The sequence below is a fragment of the Trematomus bernacchii genome, unplaced genomic scaffold (assembly GCF_902827165.1).
Source record: "Trematomus bernacchii unplaced genomic scaffold, fTreBer1.1, whole genome shotgun sequence".
Classification (NCBI taxonomy): Eukaryota; Metazoa; Chordata; class Actinopteri; order Perciformes; family Nototheniidae; genus Trematomus; species Trematomus bernacchii.
Window position 1 is genome coordinate 2,086,975 of NW_022987477.1, and position 25,157 is coordinate 2,112,131.

Here is a 25,157-nt window from a genome sequence, read left to right on the forward strand (position 1 = left end):
GAAAAGCAGAGGTGGGAACCAACATGCACGGACCACAGATAAGCCGTGTGTTCGAGGGAGCAGCCCCCTTTGATCACACACAAGGCCAACTACAATCACATCAAGTTAGTGATTCCTAATACGTCAGAAATGCGTGTTTTTTCCATTGCTTTGATGCAGCCCTGTCTGGGGGTAGGGGTGGGTGGGATTGGATGTATGGGGGCTATTTTAATGTCTTAATGTCTCTTTTTGTGTTTTCTTCTTTGTTTTATCTTAAAAAGTATTTTAAAAATCCAATAAATTAAGAACAAAAAACGTTTTAAATGCATTTTTCCTCCTGTGTGTTTGATTGACAGCGGCTGGAATGCTGACAGGGTGTCCGTGTTACACCTGAGGGAACGAACGTAATAAAGTAAATAAACGTGTGCTGCAGCCTGCATGTGAGGTGCAGACAGCGTGTTGATGGTGGATCTGAAGAGAGAGGACCACACGGGCAGATAACTCCACCGACGGGACATTAGCAGGAACGTTTGTGTAACCAGAGGTGGGAAGTAGTGGAGTACAAATACTTCGTTACTGTACTTAAGTACATTCTTTACATGTTGAACCCAAATACCTGTACTTTCTACTTGTTACATTTTCCAAACAGGCTGGTTCCTTTAGTTTGAATGTGTGTTTGGTGGCGTGATCATTATTATTTAGAGTCATTGCGTGCCTATTGATTTGAACACGATCCGTGTATCCATCATTTCCTGGTCTTCTCTAAAGAAGAGGGACCAATGAAAACGTTGTCATGTTGCCGTTGTTCAGCATGGAAACATTCATTAGCTAACAATGACATTATTGTTCTATTAATATAAAGGGAGGTCAGGTACTCTTTAAAACAGCTGCTAGTTATGGGTACTTTTTACTGAAGTACATTTCAAAGCCCTCTTTCCTTTTACTTGAGTAAAGAAGTTTAGTCAGTACTTCTACTTTTACCAGAGTATTTTTAAACACGAGTATCTGTACTTCTACTTGAGTAAAGGATGCGTGTACTTTTGCCATCTCGGTGTGTAACGTGCTACACATCAGCGGCTAGCTAGCCTTCAGAATGACCTTAGCAATGCACTGTACGTACACTTTAAAACCATAGGCATGCCTATAGGTAAGTAACATATTACATGTAACAGGATAATGTAATCAGGATACAAATAAAGGGTGTGTTGTGTTTCTTACCAGGAGTTCGTCCATGCTCGTCTGGCACTTCTCGAGGTTAATACGTTTGATGGCCACCTTCTCCTTGCGTGGTAAACAGTACGCTGCCTGAACCACTGCTGTGGCCCCACTCCCTGAAACACACGAGAAAAATACATCACTTTGATTAATATTCAGTATAGTAATGATCATCTGGTATATAAGACTGCCAGTGCTGTTGTGGAAATTAACTTTGGCACAATCATTTGAGGTCATATTAACATCCTGAGGCTTCGTGTAATTGTCTGCCCCTTCCCTAACCCCGTCTACAAACTTTAATCATAACTTTTAAATCCTCCCGAGTTCAGGCAGGTTAAGCACAGTTTTGCTTTTCACAGTTCATCCGATTTCTCTTTGGCAAAGCTTCACTTTCTGTTCATCAATTATGAATCAGCTTTCCCAAATCCTGCCTGATGGAGGGTTGGGAGTGACTCTTTTAAACCAGACTTCCCCAGGAGGATAGGGTACGGTTAGGGTTGTCAGAGAGATTCCCTTTTGTAGATTCGTGGCACACATTGAAGTTTGTGTTCACTGCTTTTTTGAAAAAGGGCAATTCTTCTTGAATATGGCTGATAAAGACTACTTCCTGAAGCTCTAGCGGGTGCCATCTAATGCTTGGAGTTGCACAACTATCCCGCAATAAAGAAATCACAGATAACTCCACCATAGCTCAAAACTAGGGGCTGTAAATATATCCTCCATAGCCCCCCCACCACCACCACCAAACACACCCCCTGGAGGGCGGCCAGTGATGGGAGCCAGTTGCTCTGTTGGTACACATTGGCGTGTAAATTCCTCCAAACAAACAGCCAGTCGTCAGGGGTGGATGGACAAGCCGGGGAGAGCGAGCGTGTGTGTGTGTGTGAGTGTGAGTGTGAGTGTGAGTGTGAGTGTGAGTGTGAGTGTGAGTGTGAGTGTGAGTAGGATGGAAAAGGGAGGGGTTTGCAGCACGCAAGGTCAAGGGGCACCAAGGCCAGCCAATTAGTCTCAAAGAAATCCAGCAGCTAGTCAGGACCTTGAGTTAACATGGACCTGATGCTCTTTGATATTCATTCCAAGCTTAGCACAAGGTTGCTCTGCTCAGAGGAGTCACGTCTCTACTATCCAGTTACATGATTATGAAATACTCAGAGAAGCCTTTGAGGTTTGAAGCAAAGCTGCAGTGATTATACTACGATGCACCCAGGGGGACACAAGTCAGTCGTAGAAAATAAGATCGTCACAAAACGTCTTCATCCCAATTGGGAGGAGGCACAGAAACTGCATTAGTGCCGGGGCTTTGAAAGAGTCAACATCTAATCTGCTGGAACGAATGTAAAGGCTGCATTTAAGTGGGCGAGGTCCATAGGGACTTGGCTTGGCAACTGGAAGGTCACCAGTTCAAGTCCCGGCAAGAACAAGTGCTACAGAGGCACCGTTCCCTACACGGGCGCCATACATAATGACAGCCCACTGCTCCTAACACTAGGATGGGTCAAATGCAGAGAAACCATTTTGTTACATAAAAATAATGACAATAAAAAGTGAAAAAAGTGTTTTTAAAATGACTTAATAAAAGAGAACAGGATCAGCTCGTTACGACTACAGGTGAAAACACAACTTCAAAGATCTTCTGTCGACAAACTTGTGAATTTGTCCATTCTCAAAAATACAATTTGCTGTACATTTAAGTAACTTCACGTCATGATTAAATCTTTGCACACGTTTGATTATATCATAAATGTAATTGCATCTCTCTGGATGTTGAACTCAGTCACAGAGGGGAAGAGAGCATGATCACGCTGTGAGGGAAGCATTGACAAAACAATCATGATCTTTGAAAAAAGCATCCAATGTTTTCTGTAAGCATGTTTCCTCAAAACAAGAGAAGCCTGTAGATTATCACACTACGACCAGGCGAAGTAAGACAGGCAAGAGGTTTCTCTTTCAAATGTACTGTTTAACCCTAAATACTCGTGTGCAGGCTTTGCCGTTAAGCCGATAGCTGACATGTTTGCTCTTTAGGGAGTTGACGTCCCAGTATGGAATGTTTGCATTCTTTCTATTCTGGTGCATGGCTAAGAAGTCTTTTAAAAGATGGGAAAACACAAGGGAATAGTCGACAGATTGATAAGCTTACTGAGGACGCGGACAAAGAACCAGCATAACACTTCATTCAATCATTAAAACACCATTAAAATGACAAGAAACAATTTAAATCTCAAGGTCTCGTGGTACTGATTAGATAAAACCAAATTATTACACTGCTCGGTTGAATACTTGATTCTGATTGGTCAACAGGGCATTCCAGTGGTCTGCTGTTTTACGATAGAGTGGCGAAGTCACGCCCACTTACTTCCGGGGTATGGGACCTTATTTCGGAAAAATTATGCATTGAAGTCAATGGAGAGAGAAAACTTATCTTTCGATCCCGTTTGAATTGTGCCACGAATTACACATATGATGTTTGTCAATCTTAAAAAATAATTTCCAAGTCAAAAAAGTCACAGTTTGTCGTAAAACCGTTGAAATATAAGACTATGAAAAATACGCAACTAGAAAGACTACAAATCCCAGAGTAAATGATGTCACAATTGTTTTCCTCCACTAAAATAGAGATAGCTAAGATAAGATAACGCCATATAGATATAATCTATCTATATGGCGCTGGCTAAGATAAGATAACTGTAACAAGATGCCTGTGTGCTTAGTACCAGGTTGTTATTATACCAGCAATGGGTCTTGCTCGTTCTTTGCTTCCCGTCTGATGAAAGGACCAGGAGTGGCTTGATCAAGTTAGCTACCTAGCTAGTAGCTAGCACGTTAGTTAGCATTACAGCCTTGTCATTTTTATCAGCCTTAACATGAAGTAACATTAAGTAACCCAAAATGTTAAACAGTAAGAGTAGTAGTCATATTTCGTGAACCCTTTGAATAGTACTGTCACCGGTGTGATCATTCTATAATACACCATTTAAGCCCGGGGGAGAAATGCTAACGCTAACGTTAGCATCGACGATCTTCTCTACTTCATGCTATCTGCACAAATGGTTGACATTAAACATTAAAACGACCAGGCAGTTCAGAGAGAATCAAAGGAAGGCAGGCAGGCAGCTTTGCATGACTTTCTTCATGACGTGTTTCATTGTGGTGATAGTGAGGGTAGTCAATCGTTTTGTTGACAAGACAGTAGTGACGGCCATCTTGGTGACGTGTGTTGTTGACCAGAGATGTAGTTCATTGAGCGTTTCACACAAACAAATGTGTTACTTCACAGTTTTACACATTTTTTTTTTTTGACTTGCAAAATTATCTTTTAAATTGACAAACATCATATGTGTAATTCGTGGCACAATTCAAACGGGATCGAAAGATAATCTTTCTCTCTCCATTGACTTCAATACATAATTTTTCCGAAATAAGGTCCCATGGAGGTCCACCGGAAGGGGAGGGACTTCGCCACTCTATAGCAGACCGTTGCTAAGGAGAAAAGACTGTTGCTAAGGAGGATCAAGGGACTGTGTGCAGCCATATCAATCCGCAGAAAGAAGTCTGGTAAAAAAAAACGTAATTTTCATTCATCAGAAAACGCTACGGATACTTGTTGAATATTTATGCCAGGCACAATTATGACTTATCGTTTTATCTTTGTCTTTGATTGGCTTCTTCGTGGATGAGGTCACCATCAGCTCTCAGTTTGTCTGTTTCTCACCGGGCCAGTTTGCGCCTGACGTCTTTTAAAACACTTCCTCTGCATACCTGGCTGTCATTCCTCACATTATTCATAGAAAGGGAAATGTCAGTCACACATGACTTCTTCTTACCAGTAGCCTCTGACTCAACATTGATCCAAAGTGAAAGTAATTCCCATGGCATGTCCAACAGTACTTCAAATTGAGAGATGTGGCACTTTATAGTCAAGGTCTATTTTATTGCTAGTATTAAAAAGAACAGTGTTTCACTTAAATGTCTGCGAGAGCCCAGTAATACATTTGTCAAAATCATATTTTAGTGTCATAATATATTATCTCTTGTTGAGTATCATACACTTGACTTAGTTTGTATTCCACAGATATCACAGAATACAATATACCAATAATTGAAATGGCCTCAGCTTTAATGTTGAAAATAAATCGTAGTCTAGTGGTTGCTTTTTGATTGTCTGATAAATTTGCTAGAATATAATATTACTGGAGTTTTGTAAACCACTAAGAAACAGGTCATTATTTGAAGCAAAAATGACAGATAATTCCTAGGGATGTAACGATATATCGAATATCGCGATAAATAAATGTCTCAATACCGTCGTGAGACTGACAAAATCGTCAAACTCTTTTTCAAGGGAGACTTGTCCAACATGGCAGCAAGTAGGTTACAACATGACCATAAAACAACAGATAACACAAAAGGACATCGTATTTACAGGGCTACATTTACATACCTAGAGACATTGACAAGTACCAACAGTATATGTATATCTCGCCCTGTCAATAAGCCTCACCTTCTTGGCAAAAACGGTATTGTTTTTGAAGTGGTGGGTAGGGCTGTGCAATTAATCGTATTTTAATCGCAATTACGATTTTGGCCTGCCACAATTACGAAAACAACATAATCGTAAAAAACGATTATTTTGCTTTGCTAGGTTTTGACCGTGCACTGCAACATATTTGATCTAATTTATTTTAGTCTTAATTTATTTGTATTTATCATATTTACATATGTTTAGTAGCTTGTTGAAGTGCGCTCCAAAATATTTGTTGATCTTGTTTATTGGTATTTATTATTTTGATATTATTTATTTAAATGTAAATATAAATGTATCATTTATACGTTCAGGGTAATCAACAGTTAAAAAGATACTGTTCAAATTATTATTTGTATTTGTTTTAAAGTTCAATAAATGGATGTTTTCAAAGTCAATGAATAATCGTATTTAATAATCGTGATATCAATTATTGACCAAAATAATCGTGATTATGATTTTTGCCATAATCGCACAGCCCTAGTGGTGGAGAAACAATGCACAGTTTTACCCACTGCTGTCACCCATGGCCAAAGCATGAGTGAGTGAGTGAGTGAGTGAGTGAGTGATTGAGTGAGTGAGTGAGTGATTGAGTGAGTGAGAGTTGAGTTACTTGGCAAAAAAAATGGCAAGATGAAATGTTCAAAACATTTTTTCAACTTTTTTATTTTTCAATATCGCAATAAATATCATACCGTGGACTTGTTATCGCGATATTATCGTACCGTGAGTTTTTGGTATCGTTACATCCCTAATAATTCCCGTTTTCAGCTTTAAAATTGTTGGGATTTTCTGCTTCTCTTTGCCATATGTGAAAATAAACTCGGAGGAGAATCTGAAGAGTTAGTCGGACAAACAATTCGATGAGAGATCGCCTTTAGGCTGTTTTGACTTCAATATCTCTTGGATTTCTTGCACTGAGTTCAAACAAGAAGGTCTCTTTTCACAATTTCCTTCAATGTTTGCACGTACGGGATATGAACTGACTATGAGGAACATTTCCAATCAAATAAAACTTCTTTATTCACTCAGTGATGCTAGAAGCAGATAAAACATCACAGCAAGAGACACACAGCTCGTGTTACCTGCTGCGATCAGATACAAATCTAAATAAAAAAGGCTATTTATGTTACCTTTCCTACACAAACAGTGAGCTGAACTAATTATCTGAAGGAGTCAATACTGCATTTGTATAACCCTCCTCTAAGAATACACACTCCAAAAACAACCCCTGACTGTTGTGCAACCAAGAGAAGATCGTCCAAACATGAACAAACAATGCCGGCTATTTCTGTGAAGAAACCCTCCCTATTGATGCTCCCTTCTCTTTCCCCCCCGCAGTAGTTACGCTCTAAAAAGGCAGTATTTTTGGTAAAATGCTGACAGCAAATGTTAAGAAGGTAACCTGAGGAGAATGATCTGAGGAAGTCATTCTGATTTGGTAGAACAGCAAGAGATTTAAAGAGTGTTCACTAAAAGTGGATACACGAAATGGAAGAAAACTTGACTATTGTTTGATTTACTGATCAATTATCTAGTTCGAGGCGTCCCTCAGACCCAAAGCTCATTTTTTAAAGCTGCAATGGAAATAAGGTAGTCATAGAAAGAATGTCTAAGAGGGCAGAGAGCAGGACAACTCCACAGGACTTTCTGCAAGGTTAAACATGAACAGATGCCAAACAGAAGGACTTTTCCTGTTTAACTTGTGTTTACGAGGAGCCTTGGATCTCAGCCAGAGAGAGTTACGATTGGATATTAAACAAGGTAGATCCTTTAGATTCGCGAGTGCAACTAGTGATCAGCTTTTGTGTCATTTAGACAACTACACAGTTTATTTCCAAAGCCAAATTCATATTCTTCTTACTGAGTTCAACCTGGAAATAGCCTCATCAAACCTAACAATTTGTGTCGCACATTGCGTAGAGAAATGCCACAGAACTGGTTTCCATACAAGAGGGGCTTTGTCTGTGTTCATGCTAAATTGCAGGGTTTATCTTGTGAGGTACCCCAGATCAGATGTTCCAAGAAAGTAGAAATGGGTTAAATCTGGGTATGTTTTAGAAAATATACAAAAGGCCTGCAGAATGGACCCGCTATATACACAGATTCCCTGAAGAGGAAGCAAGCACCACTTAGGGAAAGTAAACCAGAGGCACAAATGTAGTGATTTGAGAGGACAATACTTTGCTTATATGTTACACACTGCTTCCCTCTGAGCAGCCGACAGGGTCAGGTTATAGGTGGGGTGGTAAATATCAGAAAATCTAAAGTACAGCTGCCTGGAAAGGTGTGTTATATGTGTCCAAAGTGATAAATACAAAGCAGACTGATAAAACAAAGCATTTTTTATGTTTCCCAGCAAATTCTCAAATGACTTTTCCCCCCCCATTTCCTTTTAGAGACGTGTTTAAGAGCCCTTCAAAACTGATTCATCCTCTCCAACTGCTCTCACATAACTGGATTCATTCAGGCAGTAAATTGCCCAAAACAGCTCTACTCTGGGAAGGACCATCGAGTCTAATCTCTGGACTTTGCAGTGGCAACACCAGTGTTTTGGAAAAAGTGATATGGTTTAATATGAAGTGTATTATATTTGGGAATGGGGGGGGAATCTAACTGAGTACATTTACTCAAGTATTGTACTTAATAAATAAACATATATTATGAAATGTTAAGTAATTCATATAACCCCCATTTTATGCAACATTAAAGGGTTGAACACATTAATGCACCAATCATTTTAATACAGAAATTAAAAATATATATGGTGCTTAAATGGACCATTCTGCATAGTGAGCACTTTTGGTACTTAAAATATATGTTAATGTTAATACTTTCACTTTGTTTTGTATTTTTGCACTGCAGTATTGCTACTTTTACTTAAGTAAATTATTAGAGTACTTCTTCCTATATGTCATTGATACTACGCCCTTTTAGTGTTCAAATAAGAAAAAACTATACTATAATGTACTATAAATAGCAGTTAAAATCAATATTCAAATGCTCAATGAAAGCAGTTATTTTCCAGCAAATAGTCAGCACCTGAATATAGTAACGTAATCGTTTATGACCCAGGCGTAGCCCCGGTGGACGGGGTTAGCGTATCACTGACTAAAACACAACACCGCCCGGCTAGGATTGTCAAGTCGGCCAAACGCGATGAATTTATCCTAGCTCCAGAAAATATAACATGCCTTCTGCGAGATGTACACACGTGAATTAATTAAAGCTGTCACTTTAATGGAGCTAACTGCAAAACGGTTAACACATTGAGCTAACAAAGCTAAGGACCACATACATACCAATCACCTCGTGAAGCTCATAGTCATCTTTGTTGATGGACCAGGTTTGGGGGCTCTGGTCCTCGGACATGGCTGAGGAGTGTGCTGGGGGGCCGTCTACTATCTGCAGAAAATGTGGTCAATCCCATACACTGTGCGTAAAAAGAAGTAATCCAAACAGGAGGGCGACACTTCCCCTTCTTTGAGAATCCTGCAGCACTCCTGTCATTCCCAAAGTTTGACACGAGCCTTGCAGCCCCGCCTACCGCATTCCTACTGAGCAAATGTGGACCTCCCCGGTCGCCATATTGAGTGAGGGGCGTAAATCCTGAATTCCAATACAGTCATTAAAAAGGGGGAATTATTATTAGCTCTGGTTGGGGGTTAATTACCCTGACTGTGCCAGTGTTCAGTGACTTTTTGAAACGTTAGTTGCACAAATATGTAGCTTTATTTATCTTGAGACTGCATGTATTTGGATTTCCCCTTCTAGGTACCAGCAAACACTACGAATAGTATTTTAATATTAGGTTAAACATGCCTAAAAACGAATAAGGCGTGTGGGTTCCGCCACACTTTCAATGGCGGGCTGTTCAATACTAGGTGATTAATTTTCCCAGCGGAAGGATTTACAGGCATCCATTCTTCTCATACATCCGACAAACCACATGATTTTTTTCAAATAATCCCATCCCATACTTAATCCATATGAACCCAAAATAATTTCATTGATGAAGCACTTTTATGTTGAGCATTGGCTGGGAAATTCTACCTGACAGGCCACACTCAGGGCGCATATTAACAATAAAATACACGTGTGAAAAGAGGCGTTGCTCCAGACCACCCTGTTCACTGATTGGACGGTATCACATACGCTGCTCTGTGATTGGATGTTGATGTGTTAAGTGTAAAATGTACTCAGGCTGAAGTCTTCTTTATAGCATTCAATTAACGACACCTCTGATTTTATAACGTTTTTATGCACAATGGTGACACCTGCTGGACAACATTGGAATATATTCTTATTTTAATACTGCACAGATTCTTTTTTATCTAATTTCCCCCTCTGGGTTAATAGTGCATGAATTCTGCTTCTGAAATAAAAGGAAACTGCCTTTTAAAAATGTGATACATTTATTAAAGGAAATAACACTCATACAATTTATTTTCAAAGTCAAATACATTTTAGCATATACAAAAGTATCAAATGTAAAAACACTGTGATGACTGACACAGAAAGAGAGATGAAGGTAGGTGTCAGTAGACTTTAGTGGAACAATCTGAAATGTCTTCCTCTTCAGATACAATCTCATCGAGAAGTTGCCTCGTAACAGGAAGTGGCAAGCGCAACAAAAAAACAGCTTTTACAGAGAATTCGGTACATGCTGTTCTGAATACAAACACCTCCTCCTCACATTGTACCTCACATAAATACAAAACAGCGGCAGCAACCTGATATTCCTGAAACATAACTGTGTGAGAACTTTGCTGATATTTGGTATCCCTGTGCATAATAATCACCATTTCATCCTCACAGGAAACACAAATCAGTAACCTAGTAAATTATAAGTGACACAAGCAATTGCACATACTTTAACGATGTGATGTTTAATAATAAAAAAGGCGCCTTTAACTATGACTGACTGGCTGTGAGAGGGCTTTGGCGAGACGTTTCCAGAACCAGTCCTGTGTGAGCGGCCGGGTGTAGTCGCATATTGTGAGGAAGCGAAGGATGCTGGGAAACGGCCTCGACATTGGCTTGTACTTCACTGGGATAAGACGCTTCCCTCGAGCTCCTGAGAGGAACAAATATTCAAAAAAAGTTGGGTTACTCTCTGGGACAATACAGAAAAACACGGCTAAAATTACAAAAGAAAGGGAGAATGACTTGAAATTGAGAGTAAGGTGTGAAATGATCTCAACTTATATGGCTGTTTGACAACTAATAGAGCAAAGGAACTTCAACTTAAGATAAATCATAGACTACCAGTGAAGTGAAGCCAGATTTAAGTGCTAAATAACAGACATGTTCACTGTTTATTAAAAATGTGCATATATCCAACAATTCTGAAAAGAGGGTCTTAAAGAAATCAATAACATAATTGGTAAGAAAGTAAACATCTTGTGCATTTTAATAATAATAATAGATTACATTTGTATAGCGCCTTTCAAGGGACCCAAGGCCGCTTTACATGGTGAACAAACAAACAAAAAGGGGCAAATAATTGTAATTTTAGGCATAGATAATCCCCCAAATATGACTCTAAATCACATGTGTCAAACTCAAGGCCCGGGGGCCAAATCAGGCCCTTGGTGGATTTAATTTCGGCCCGCAGGATAATTTTTCACTACTATTAGATCTGGCCCGCCGGTATATTGCACGCACACCTTCACTCCATCCTGAGGGTTTCCTCCGCTCAGAGCCTGACCCCAAACATTGATGACCTTGCACCCAAGATGAGATGCCAAATATCTGAACTAGCATCACAGAGCAGCACACTGAGTTTACATGGATGTTTCCTTCTGCACTTTTTCTCTCACGACAACAGGGCATGTTTGGTTTTTTCTTTGAGGGAAATAGTTTTTTTGAAGCTGTTGTTGGCCTGTGGAAAAATGTAATCATAAGAAATGTTTAATGTTGTTTTTATAGGCAATAATTTAAGCTTTGTTAGTTCCAGGTTCCGACTAGTACCCATTTTTTTATTTTGGCCCACTGTTTATTTGAGTTTGACACCCCTGCTCTAAATCATATATATCAATAAAGTATGGAGTCCCTTAGTCCCCATATTTAGGACCTGATTGCTTACAGACAATAACAGCAGGGCTCTGTGGTCAATAGATGTCTTAATATGTTCATTAAACAATTTTTACTTTTAATATCTGTACATTTTTGCAATGTCATTATCGTTTTACCCGTCACATCTGTCATGCTCTCTAAACCTGTCAATGTTTGAATCAAAAACAGTCACATGAGAGGCATTTCATGTGATGTTTCTCACCAGGGCAAAGGCTGAGAGCAAACTTGGTCTGGAAGTCGCAGGCGTCGCTGTCCAGGTATTCATCAGAGATCACCACCACCATCCTCTTACACCTGCACACATCACATTTATAACCAGATTATATTTCAGGGAGATTTTAAGAGAGACATTTCTAAATCCATCCTCTCTGGTGGCTTCCTATACCTCCATTTTAAAATAAAAAACGGTATATATTAAGCTCTCTGCCATGAGTTTTGAGTCTTTACACTTCCTCTTTCTATTTCCCCCCGGTACAGATTATTAATAGCGGCAGATTATATTCGGTTTACTGATAATAGACAGCAGGCCTGTATCACTTCCTGTGCTGAAATACATTCGTAAGGCACGCATGAGAAACGGTTTGCAAACAAACAATACCTCAAAAGCGCCGAATAAGCAGAAGTGCGTTGGCTGCCAAGTTTTATATGTATTGTTATTATTATTTAGCTTCTTTTGGACTTAAAATATCACTATACATTTTACATTTAAATTAGACTAGATTACTTTATTGTCATTACATAATGCAAGCAGTGTCACAAAATTAAGAGGGTCTAACCCAGGGGTGTCAAACTCAATTTCATCTCGGGCCACATTAGCATCATGGTTGCACTCAAAGGGCCAGTTTTATATATAAGACTATATAAAAATACATATATAAATATTTAATATATATAAAATAATGTATTATATTACATTATTGCCTCTGCATTGGATTGTTATCGGATAGGGTAATAACTTCATAATTAACTACGTCTGAAAGCAGAAGTCTAGGGCAAATAATTGCAAGTCTCTTCAGTGAGAATGTCACAAAATAATTTTAAAAGAAATGCAAAATTCTGGAAAAAAAAGTCAAAAGAAAAAAATAAGTGACATTTTGAAAAAAAAAGTCAAATTCGGAGAAAAAAAAGTCTAATTTGAGATGCATTGTGGGACATGTAGTTTATGGGCAACGTGCTTCTGTAAATCTGCATGTAACCGTATAACAAACATATTATAATCTTTGCAAGCTCTTGTGGGGCACAATGTTTCGTCCAATAAGAGTTGTGGCGGCTATATTCCTAATGAATACGGCCGCTCTGAGGCTAAACTTCGCTCATTGATGTGACGCGTATAAATAATAAAGTCTGTACTGATCTTGACGTTTTAAGGATATTTAATATTGGAAATCAAAACCAGGGTATATGCAGGAATCCTGAAGTCAAATGTAAAACCTTTTAAGACCTTTTTTAAGACCCTTTCCATACATTTCAAGACCTCATCGCCACTTTGAGTTCTAACCGGTTACCTTGGCGACACACTTTACCTCACATTGACTATATACAGTATTGATTGTCCTTCCTCCTTATCTTCCAACCATTTGGACGCAGACTTGCATTTCCCCATAACGATGTTGTTTAACAACCGGCGTAAACGGAGCTTCGCACGCTATCAAGCAGTGAGCGTGCGATGTCCTGTTCAGATGACGTCAAATCCAACGGGATGCCATAAATAAACTACACAGAATCACACTACACACCTACGCAATGATTACATTCAGGCAGACTGTAGAATACAACCTCTTTGGACCATTTATATACTTATTGAAAACAAGCTACAAAATGTAATACCTTGGGAAATGCCGTTTAATACTTTTTAATAGCCTTCATTTTCGCTAAATTGATTTATCAACTTTTAATACTTTTTAAGACCCCGCGGACACCCTGAAAACAATAAACAAACAGAATCATGCGGTCAACAAAAGATATCAGAGTTAAGCTCACCCCCATTGTCACGCTAACAAACCTCCACATACACCAGGTGCCCTAAATACCAATAACTACAATAGTATTTAACGTGACATTGTCCCACCTCTTCTCGATGAGTTCGCTGGTGATGGTCCACACACACGACCCCGGCAGCACGTCTCTGTCGAACACACACAGCTTCAGGCGACACTCCGTCTGCTCCAGCTCGCGGATCATCTCGTGCACAAACTCAAAGTCGCTCTGGCAGTAGCAGATGAAGGCGTCGAACAGCTCCGGAGCTCCTGGAGGGAATTCAATCAACATTCAAATCAATAACACTATATGGGCCGTGCTAGGTGGCGACAGCTCCCTGGGTCTTATTGATTTGTGTCTTTTTATTACTTTGATTACTTCTAGTGTCTTAATTTCTCTTATGTACATTGCATTGTTTTTTATGCTGCAACGCAAACATTTCCCAAATTGGGATCAATAAAGTACTTATCTATCTATCTATCTATCTATCTATCTATCTATCTATCTATCTATCTATCTATCTACACTAATAACTATATTTGACCAGTATTGCCTGCAAGTCAAGACAAGATGTACACACAATTAACAAAAAAAGGTTATTCCTCAAGGCTAATATATAAATAAGGGTTATATAATAAATATAATTCACAGAAGCAAATTATGAGAATGATAATACATCATAAGGAAGTGGAAAATGACTTATCAGACTTGTCTTCCTGTGCGGCAATCACTACTTCAAATGCTTTAAAAATTGCGTTACCCACTTATTATATGTTTTCCACCACATCACATTAAGTGGATGCATTTCTCGAGAGCATTGACATCGTTAAACATCAGAACAACCTAATGATTGTTAGAAAAGTACTTATAATGATTTGAAGGGTCTTTCATGCCCTTGAACAGAAAACAGCTGTGCACTCGCCCTCATAAGTCAGACACAGCATATGTAAACACATTTTAAGCTAATAAATTAATTATTGGCGTGGATTTAATCTTGTTTATTCTGAGATGACACTGTGGTACTGCCAATCAGGTTACATGTTCTTATAGGGGAGTCAAAACAAGCCTACAATATCACAATAGTGGAGTGGTGTACCGTTTAAAATCTCCTTTTCATCAATGACCAGAATTAATGAAATCCTCTTCTGTAACAGTGTCATAAAACGTGTTTAGAGAAGCAATGATAAGGTGCTTTTAGCTGAGTCATGCACAGAATGAGTGACTTAGAGGTCCCCTATTGTACTGTTTTTCATCAACATATTATAGGTCTCAGATATATACAAAACATGTCTCTGAAGTGTTTGGCTCCAAACACCAAACAGATCATTGCAGCATCCCATAATCCCCTCTGTTTCAGCCCTGTTTCCAAAGTGCTGATTCTCTGTCTGTTACTTTAGATGAAAATAAGGAGCCCCTCCCCACGCCCCTCTGAGAGAGATTTGGTTACAAAGAACACAATGGTGCTCTAGGAGGAGATTCAGGTGATAAGGTGGGGGGGGGGTTACACAAGCCAAAAAAATCGTTATGACATCATAAAGTGTCCAAAATCTGATCAGCTCATTTTCAGACAGGTTTTTATAGAAATGGATCAGGACAAAAAGAGAGAGAATCTTTGTTCCTGAAACTTTCAGAGTCTCTTTACACAGAGGGGACACATGTTGATGAAGAAGAGACATGAAGAAGAGGGGACACATGTTGATGTAGAAGAGACATGGAGAAGAGGGGACACATGTTGATGTAGAAGAGACATGGAGAAGAGGGGACACATGTTGATGTAGAAGAGACATGAAGAAGAGGGGACACATGTTGATGTAGAAGAGACATGGAGAAGAGGGGACACATGTTGATGTAGAAGAGACATGAAGAAGAGGGGACACATGTTGATGTAGAAGAGACATGGAGAAGAGGGGACACATGTTGATGAAGAGGAGACATGGAGAAGAGGGGACACATGTTGATGTAGAAGAGACATGAAGAAGAGGGGACACATGTTGATGTAGAAGAGACATGAAGAAGAGGGGACACATGTTGATGTAGAAGAGACATGAAGAAGAGGGGACACATGTTGATGTAGAAGAGACATGAAGAAGAGGGGACACATGTTGATGTAGAAGAGACATGAAGAAGAGGGGACACATGTTGATGTAGAAGAGACATGAAGAAGAGGGGACACATGTTGATGTAGAAGAGACATGAAGAAGAGGGGACACATGTTGATGTAGAAGAGACATGAAGAAGAGGGGACACATGTTGATGTAGAAGAGACGTGAAAAGTGGATTTTGCATGATAGGTCCCCTTTAATAAACACTGACCTTCGGGGTCGTCGTCCAGGGTGATGCCGATCCTTCTCTCGGGGGTGCGGGGGCCACAGCTGTCCACCTCAGGGTCCTGGAGGGGGGGCTCAGACAGCTTCTTCTGGCTCTCACAATACTTCCTCACGTCCTCATCTGCCGTATGAGAAAGATGGACAAACAACACGTAAACACACTGAAACACACAAACTGGTGGATAACGTACAAAATGCCCCGTCTTCATATTTCCCACACAGGAGCAAGACACAGAGAGTTTGCCTCTTCTTTGTTGGTGTTTGGTGTCTCTTTGCAGTTGTTCTTGTCAATGTGGGATTTGAGCCCCTTTTTTGCTATTTTATTTAAATCTTTCTGGCAGTTGCTTAGGTCTTAGAGTTATTTTTTGCCTCTTTGCTGTTGCGTTTGGTCACTTTGTGATTATTGTATGGTCTAGTGCCGTTTAGTAGGTGAGCTGTTTTGTGTCTCTTGTGGTGGTTTTGCCTCTTTTTGTAGTACTTCTTAGTCTATTTGGCGTTCATGTGTGTCTCGTAGTGATGTTGTCTCTTTGTTTTGTACTGGTTTGTATCTCTTCCAGAGGCATTTTGTCTCTCTGTAGTCGTTTTATGTTTCCACACAGGTGACATTTAGTAGGTAAAGTCCCCTGACATTTTGAGTTCTGTACCTGGTAATACCTAGTAATCTCCACGACACAAATGCATATGTTTGCATACAGATATAGCCTAAGTAAGCTATTCTTATTAAACAACACACTCTCTAAGGAGTCAATAACAGGAAATTATGTAAGTTACGTAACATCTGTGACTACTTAAGACTGTCTAAAAGTAATAGATTCTGGTTTTGGTAGCATTTAAATCACTTTGTGGAGGGTTTGCCTCTTCTTTGTTGGTGTTTGGTGTCTCTGAAGTCGTTATGCATCTCTTTTTGGGATTGTTTATCTTTGTGTGTGGACATTTTCTGTCCGTTAGCATTCTTTTTTTGTCTATTTGTGAGTGTTTAGACTGTCCTCAAGTGTCTTTCAGAATTAAGCACACATTTGCTGAAACACTGAGAACAGCTGAACTGATTTGATGTTTTTTGCAATATGGGAATCCAGGCATGTGAATCACTTCCTGGAGTACCACACTCAGTGGTGGAAAAATAATTAAATTGATAATACCACGCTGTAGAAATAATCAATTTCAATTCAAAGTAAAATGAAAATACTCAGGTAAATGTACTTAGTTACTTTCCACCACTGTGTACACTATTAGTCAGTAAGTAGCCCTATTACATGGCAGTCTATTGTACCAATAACAAGCTTTTAACCACACATTTTGACAGCTGACAGCCTTAAGTTAATTAAAATATAATGATTCAGTCCTTTAACAGAAAACAGCTATGCTCTCACTCAAATCAGACACAGCAAATATATTTTTAAGTGCCTCAGTCAGAACTATTTTCGAGTACATGTATAACTTTTTATCATTGACCAGAATTACGTTTTTGCAATATGGGATTTCAGGCATGTGAATCACTTCCTGGAGTCGATGAAAACAGATCATCCAAGCATAACTTTTACATGACATTGCATCATAATTGCACCAACAACTTAAGCATTTAGCAACATTTCCTCACCTATCAGGGGTCTCAGGTCCTCCACCACGTCCTTCCTCTCCACCTCGGTCAGGACGGACAGCAGCTTCCCCACGGAGGCCTCTGAGCACCGGGCCTGCCAGTTCTCCAGGACCGACTGAGCAGGACTTCTGGCCGCCTCATGGTTCTTTATCTCCAGGTAAGAGAAGCCCATGGCCTCCGCTACAGCGGTCCAGTCCGCAGCCACCGTGTTCTTCGGGTTCAGATACAGACCCAGCTTCTTCCTCACTGTCACATTCAGGGCGACCAGAGGAATGCTCCATAAGTCCACCTCCGAGTTCACGCACGCCATGTTTTGGGACGTTTGTGGAGAGTTTTTAAACACTAATAAAGGACATTGTGGCGAAAGACAGACTACCTGATAACAGAACGAGGAAGTGATGCGAACACTGCGTCACAGCGGGGAGGAGATCCACTGTTCACACACACACACACACACACTAAAAAGTACATTAAAATGATTTAACTGTCGGTATTCCCTTTAAGAGAGGGTGGTTGCTGAGTGAAATGGCACCAACCAGTAAAAGAAACTATAGAAAGTTGCATTTTCTTACACGCTCATAACCTGTGGAGCTCAATAACAAGACGTATTTGAGAGGCAAACTCATTTTAAAAAAACAGCTGAAAACACTTTTTAACATGGCTTTTCAATCTGCAATAGGCCTACCCCCTTTTATTAGTCATTATTTGTATTCAATGTTTATTTATATTGCTTATATTTTGTATTACTTAATTATTTCTTACTTTAACTGATGTGTTTATCTGTTGTTAACCTATGGATTTCTTTAATTGTATTCATTCTGTTGCCTATTGTGCCTTCCCCTACATTTACTCAAGTACTGTACTTAGTCAATATTTAAAATACTCAGACTTTACTTGAGTTTTTTCCTTCTGTGCCACTTTTATACTCTTACACTATAATTCAAAAGAACAATATTGTGTACGTTTTACTCCACTAAATCTACAATAAAGATGTAGTTACTTATATTTTTACAAACACAACGTATGAAGACTTGAATTAAATGTCATATTTTCTGTAAGTCTTGTGTTATGGATGTTAAAGCACCATTAGTTGCGTGCCGGCTAACAAACAACTAACCCCATAAAGCATTGCATTACAAATATTTTTATTAAAACTCAACAATGTCAACACAACAAAATCACGACAAAAAACAACTCAATTTTGCAATTTTATTGTGTAACAGACATAAAAGGGCAACTTAAAAAAAAACACATGTAGAAATAGCAGTAAAAGCATCATCTGACTGACTACAGGAAAACCACAGAGTTGCTTTCACTATGACTGCAGTCCAACAGGAAGCACACAGCCATAAAAGGCGCTTCTTGATACGATATATGTGTAGATAAGACACGTCTGTGCACTCAAACATAAGTAGGAACGTGCATTTCCTAAAACTCTCATCTGAAAACTTTTCGAGCAACATCCCAGGAGGGAACGCAGATTTTTCCAGCAACAGTCCAAGTTTGCATCACTGGAGTTTCCCTCCTGTGATCACTGCGAGGGGATCACAGGTTTTTGCTTTTGGAGAAATAGAAATCGATGCCTCTGTCACGGTGTTGTTTGGGAGTGTGAGACGGGCCTTTCTTTCCTCTGGCTGAAGACCCCGCGCCACTCTGCAAATTATAGGAATAAAACATGTAGAGTGATGGTTTCAAAGAAGGCAGTGAAGAAGCAACATTTCCTCAAACTCTATCAGAGTGAAAATCATGCATTGGAAATCCTACCGATTAAAAAACGAAGAAGTAATATCTGCTAAAAGTACCTAAAATATTGAAAGTAAAAGTACATTTTAGAAAGTTTTATGTTAGAAATGTATAGTACAGGTCCCCAGCACAGCTTCTATATGTTGGACAATTTGCACATTAACATAAGTTACGTTAACTAGCATCAATTAGCATTATAGCCTACAGTAAATAGACTATAGTTAAAAAATGGCTTGATATTATTTGGGAAATATTGGCGTGATTTTGGGGGTAATTTAAGGGATGCTGAATACATATCTGATATTTTCAGTTTCTAAAATGACAGTTAGAACCAGAAAGTGGCCATATTCTTCCTCCCTGTGGTCTGATGGATTTTGAGTTGATTTTGCCGTTTTAAAGGACGCTAGATATAGAAATAAATGCAGTGTAGTCAAAGTAAAAATGCAATATATCCCTCTGACAAAGACAAACAAGTACCAGTGTAAATGTACTTTCTCACACTTTTGTTTTCCCTCCATCAGTTATAAAAAGCTTTGCAGCAGCAGCTCCTCCTCCTCCTCTCACTATCCACTTCCCTTTTTCTCAAAAACCCACCGGTTTCTTGTTAGCATGTCGGCTCCACTCAGGCGCCATGACGATGGGGGTGGGGTAGGTCTCTCCGAGGGAGACGTCAGCGTGTGACAAAGAGGCGGTGCTGAGGGTCCAGGGTGTGTGCACGTCGCTTCCCATGATGCCCTGCAGCTCAGGAACCCACTGCCGCACATAGTCACCCTAAATCATGGGTAAAAAACACTCCATCAGTGGCTGAAAACACTGCAACTTTCCTCACTTAGTTATGTCAATGGAAAACTAAACCAACAATTCATGCATTTTTTACGCTGCTACGGACAGTCTTACACTAATGTACATTCTCAAAGATATTGAAGTGACTGTTATTTTGTATATATTGATTGTTGTGCTTTTATTTAGGTCTTAATGTGTGCATATGTATAAATGTGTCTTTTGATATATTTGCATGCATATTTTTAAATATATTTCTTTTTGTATTCGGTATTGTGGGAAACGGTATTTCGATCTCTCCGTCTGTCGAGCAAACTTAAAGATTGACTATAAAGTTGACTTTGATCTTCTCAAACACACATTGTTGTCGTAGTCCAGGCCCTGCTTGATCATGTTGAACTTCCTGTTCTCTCGGGGGTCGTTTCCGATGCCCGCGCTGTAGAGCCAGTTACCATAGTTACTGCAGACATCATGGTCAATCTGTGGAGGGACATTTAAAAAACACCTCAAGATTCAAGATTCAAGGCTTTTACAGTACATTATTACATTACATTGTCATGTGTACATAGCTACAGTGTAGTTATGACAACGAAAAGATGAGGTCACAGGCTCCTCCAACAGTGCAACACAATAAAACAGATAATAGTGCAAGTCAATACAATTAAATATAATAGAAATAGTGCAGAGTATCACCCTATAATTGATATCCTAAAAATACAGTTTGACTTCTCTATACTGATTTAAAAGCCACTTACCAGCAGGTATTCAAACCACTCCGCTCCCATCCTCCAGTCCAGACACAGGTCCTTTGTGAGGAAGCTGGCAACATTCTGCCGCCCCCTGTTGGACATGAAGCCCGTCATGGCCAACTCTCTCATGTTCGCATCCACAAAGGGAACTCCTGTGCGTCCCTCTGTAAGAACAAATTACATATATTTCACTTACTGATACATACATTTTGAATGCATCTCTTAAATAGTGAGGGAAAAATGCCACAAACCTTTCCATGCATCGAAAAGCTTCATGTCCTTTTTCCATGGAACAGATTTTTCTTGAAGGCCTGGAATACAATTATCATGAGTTCAATATCCATTCATACTGTATAAATGTAAAAAGAAATTACCTTGAGCATTTTACCTTTGATCTGAAACAGTCTGTTCCCGTACTTGACGCCAACTAACTTGAAGTAATCCCTCCACAAAAGTTCAAAAATGACCCTGAAAGACAGCAGCGAGGACACATTTGTAACCATGTTGCACCCTCTGATGGAATGGATTTTATTACAACTTATCTGAGTGTGTGCTCACCAGTATGTGCTCTGATTGGCTGTCCGCTCCTTCTCATACTGCTGGATCTGATGATAGATGTACCTGGGTGAAATGCAACCCAACGCCAGCCTGCAGAATGCCAGAGATGCACCGTCAGTGATATATTTATAGGAATGGAACATTAGTCAGAAAAAACATGATACAAAAACACTCACCATGATGAAAATTTAGTGGAATAATCCACACCTATCAGGCCGTTACGAGTCTCCTTGTAGGTTGCAACTGCGTTCTGCAAACCATATATTTATTACAGCTACAGTGCATAGTAGAAACTACATTAATATGTCTGGTTGTTACAGAAGATGTACTCACAGTGTCCCAGAAATAGTGTTTAAGTCTGGCCAAAGCTTGACTTTCTCCTCCAGTGCAGGGGAAGGCTGATCGGGGATCAGTCACAGGCTCTGGAAGAATAAAACAAGGGAAGCATTTTAGCATCCCACTGATATTCAACACGTTAAACTCTCCCCCTGGTGCATTAAGACCAGCAGAATCGTAAAAAGCTTAATCATATACATGAAAATTGAGCCACTCTGCTGCTGCTAGCAGTTACTGAGGAGGTCTACGCTCAGCGGTCTGCCTTTTGAATTCTGTAAGTAGCAGCGTGTGGATTTACTTAATGGGGCTGCATGAAATGAGCAATATTTATTCCATTATTGCCAGCAGCATGCACAGACATTACCATAAACATCCATCTAATAAAAGCAAAAGAATGTGACTTAGTGATACTCGTAGACATGTAAGACACAAAGTGCATGATTTTCTGTTTGATTCATGTAGTATGGAACACTATGTGCAATATAAATATCATTACCATCATTACAAAACACTCGCTGCTATATAACATGTGCAATATTATTATTATTAATAATGTGCTATGATAACGTGCATTTACGTATCTGCCACTACGTTTTTTTGCACTACTAAATACTGTTAATATTTACATTAATTAAGTGACCGTCTGTGTCCTGTAGATATTTAATTGCTCTTTTTACTGCCCTGTTGGTGTACAGTTTTTCTATCATGCTGCTGTGTTTATTGTATTTTTTTAACTCTGGCACAACAATTTCCTTTGGGATAAATAAAGTCGTATCTTTTCATTATGAATGAATCCATATACTTTTAGGAGCTGTTACCTGTTTGTTCCAGGTCTTCTGCTGTGGGGATGCCTCCTTCCTCCAGCCCCTGGGGAAGGGGCTTCAGCTGCTCAGGTGTTGGGATCAGGGGTCTCACTTGGCTCTGGCTCTCCACCGCCTTCCTGAACTGAGTGTACACATCAGGCAGCCTAAAAAATTATAATATTGACAACACATTTTTAAAGGAGACATGTTAGGCTCATTGATTATGCCTTTTATACATATGTGCATGTTACATTGTTGGAGGAACCTGCTTGAAAGAAAAGATTATCTCACTTTTTTTTATGAGACTTTTTTTTGTACACATTTCCTAATCTACATCCCTAATAAAATTGCCACAATCAACAACAGGACGGTATGCCAACTTGGATGCTTTAACCGAAGCAAGCCATATCCTCTCACCTACACATCAGGCAGCCTCACCAAGTTTGCCCCGATCAACAAAAGGACATTGTTCTGGAGAGAGCCATATCCTCTCACCTGGATATGTTGTTAAATGGAAGATCGTCTCTGTGGTACAGTGTGGACCCCCAGCAGGTGTGAACTTTGACCTTCATCTGTGCACAGACATCCTTCACTCGTTTCTCCACATTCAGTTCCTCCGAACTCACCTGGAACACAACAAAAACTGTCCAAATCACCACGAGGCAATAAAGATTACATTAAGAGAAACCAGTTAAAACTACCTCTTCATGGAAAACCACGGTACTGACGGAGCCCAGTTGCTTTATGAGGTCCGCGACTACCTCCTCTGGTTTCCCTCGTCTCACCACCAGGTTGCTGTCACACAGAAACACACACACACACACACACACACACACACACACACACACAGAAATATAAGCCACCATGCCAGGCAAGCTGCATCCTGATTAGAAATCGACTAACTTCCCGCTGGATGACCTGAGAAATGACAGGAACAGTGTGTGCAGCACCGTGTTAACATAAACACAACCCTCTATAAGCTCAGCTGTGTCCTGATCCTGTTCCAGCTGAATCCTAGAAAGCTGAGGACAAGGTCTGTACCGAGTATTTGTGTAACAACATCGTGATAATTACATTCATGAGTCTTGTAATTAGATTATAGGTCGTTACTGATATTACAAGGACACAGCTGAACTCTGGGGAGTCAGCAATTTAAATAGGGCATTATATATGCACGTATGTTGTCAACAAACAGCTGTTTAGTTACCTGCCCTTGTGGAGTAACGTGTGCCTGAGGTCCCTGATGCTGTCGAATAGGAAGCGCAGGCGGAAAGGCCCAGTCTTTGGCAGGTTGTAGTTATACGTTCCCACATAATGTCTGGGGTCGAAGCAGTACAGCGGGACGATGTGATCTGCATTTCTTTGAGCCCAGTGGAAAAGCTGTAAGTAGAGAGTAAATAGTGTAGGTTATTATATCATCCTCTATTAGAAAAAGGGATAATTGCATGATTACAGCAAGCACATTTCAATTGATGTGTGTACAAAAATGGCATCTTTAAGTTCATTGTGAGAGGAAACTAAACTCTGCTAGCAAGTTTTGAAAACACCTTACCTTATATTTTATTTGAAGGACACTAAAAATAAGAAAAATAATTTTTCCTTTTCTATATTTGGGAAGGCGGTCTTTTATTTTGAAATATGCCACCGGATGTAGTACAGTCTCCAGTACGTCTGTGGTTTTTGTATTGATAGCTAGACATACAATTACTGACTTATTAAAGGCGGATACAAAAGGAAGTTCGTGGAGAATATTCAGACATGTAATATAAGCAACTTTTGTTCCTAATTCAAAACTTCTGGTCTTTTTATTTTGAAGAAGAGGCTTTTATTCTGAAGGAAGGCCGGAAGTGGCGTTGTTGTTGCTGCTGGCGAAACAAAATTAGCTTTCTGCTAACATAAAACATAGCCTACTACATAATATGTTTAATATGTGCTTTAAAGAAAGGATTTTAGGCAACAGACATGTTCACACGTTACTTTTAAGTCAAACAACATTAGGTTCTTTAAAGTTAAATGACGAATTTCATAATAAAAGACTCGGTACAGATTCAGACTCACCTCGTTGTCGTGCAGACGCAAGTCGTTTCTCAGTAAACATATGATTGTACGGGAGGTAGACATAGTTGTATATTAATGTTGCTAAATAGTAGTATTAGACCCAGCAGTGCTTGGTGTGAGAGAGCAGCTCCTCCCGGTGTGTCGGGGCTCCGTGTGACACGTATCTGTCAGGTCGTTACAAAACGCCAGGTTTTATAAGCTGGTTGTTCAACAGCTGCTCAGGAATAAAAGAGGATAGTAAAGAAAACACCAACACATTTTCCCCTAAATTGTTGCTCTCACAACCGAATAATGCACCCTTTTTTACTCAAATAGCCTACATTAATACATCTAGATTATGAGTGGAAATATATTAAACAGCTTTTTGCACAAGTTAAGTGTAATGGTTACATATTATTTATAGAGCACTTTTTAGACATTTTACAAGGTACAATT

General features: G+C 39.6%; 3 protein-coding genes across 7 annotated transcripts in view; all 3 read right to left on the reverse strand.

Annotated features, from left to right (window-relative positions):
• Positions 1-9,269, reverse strand: part of oxsr1b (oxidative stress responsive kinase 1b) — a 42,608-nt gene extending 33,339 nt beyond the window's left edge. For 3 of the 5 annotated variants that reach the window (XM_034146030.1, XM_034146014.1, XM_034146005.1), the window contains exons 1-2: positions 9,019-9,269; positions 1,198-1,310 (exon numbers count right to left, since the gene is read on the reverse strand). In XM_034146030.1, coding sequence (XP_034001921.1) covers positions 1,198-1,310; positions 9,019-9,088 — 183 coding nt within the window. In that variant the 5' untranslated portion in view covers positions 9,089-9,269. The remainder of the gene's footprint in view (positions 1-1,197; positions 1,311-9,018) is intronic. The other 2 variants (XM_034146023.1, XM_034146037.1) reach the window with 2 other exon arrangements.
• Positions 9,270-10,112: 843 nt separating this feature from the next.
• myd88 (MYD88 innate immune signal transduction adaptor) lies at positions 10,113-18,105 on the reverse strand. Its single transcript, XM_034146051.1, has 5 exons — positions 17,696-18,105; positions 16,085-16,219; positions 13,863-14,040; positions 11,997-12,088; positions 10,113-10,793 (listed from the first exon to the last, which is right to left on the reverse strand). Exons 1-5 carry the CDS (start codon positions 18,003-18,005, stop codon positions 10,627-10,629), a joined length of 882 nt encoding a protein of 293 aa, XP_034001942.1. The 5' UTR covers positions 18,006-18,105; the 3' UTR covers positions 10,113-10,626.
• A 785-nt stretch (positions 18,106-18,890) lies between these two features.
• Positions 18,891-24,885, reverse strand: cry-dash (cryptochrome DASH). Its single transcript, XM_034146060.1, has 14 exons — positions 24,723-24,885; positions 23,872-24,044; positions 23,366-23,459; positions 23,160-23,290; positions 22,680-22,828; positions 21,859-21,947; positions 21,702-21,775; positions 21,526-21,615; positions 21,356-21,435; positions 21,219-21,278; positions 20,974-21,131; positions 20,579-20,698; positions 20,033-20,209; positions 18,891-19,348 (listed from the first exon to the last, which is right to left on the reverse strand). The coding sequence occupies exons 1-14, from the start codon at positions 24,783-24,785 to the stop codon at positions 19,241-19,243; spliced, it is 1,566 nt and encodes a 521-aa protein (XP_034001951.1). The 5' UTR covers positions 24,786-24,885; the 3' UTR covers positions 18,891-19,240.
• Between the last annotated feature and the right edge of the window lie 272 nt (positions 24,886-25,157).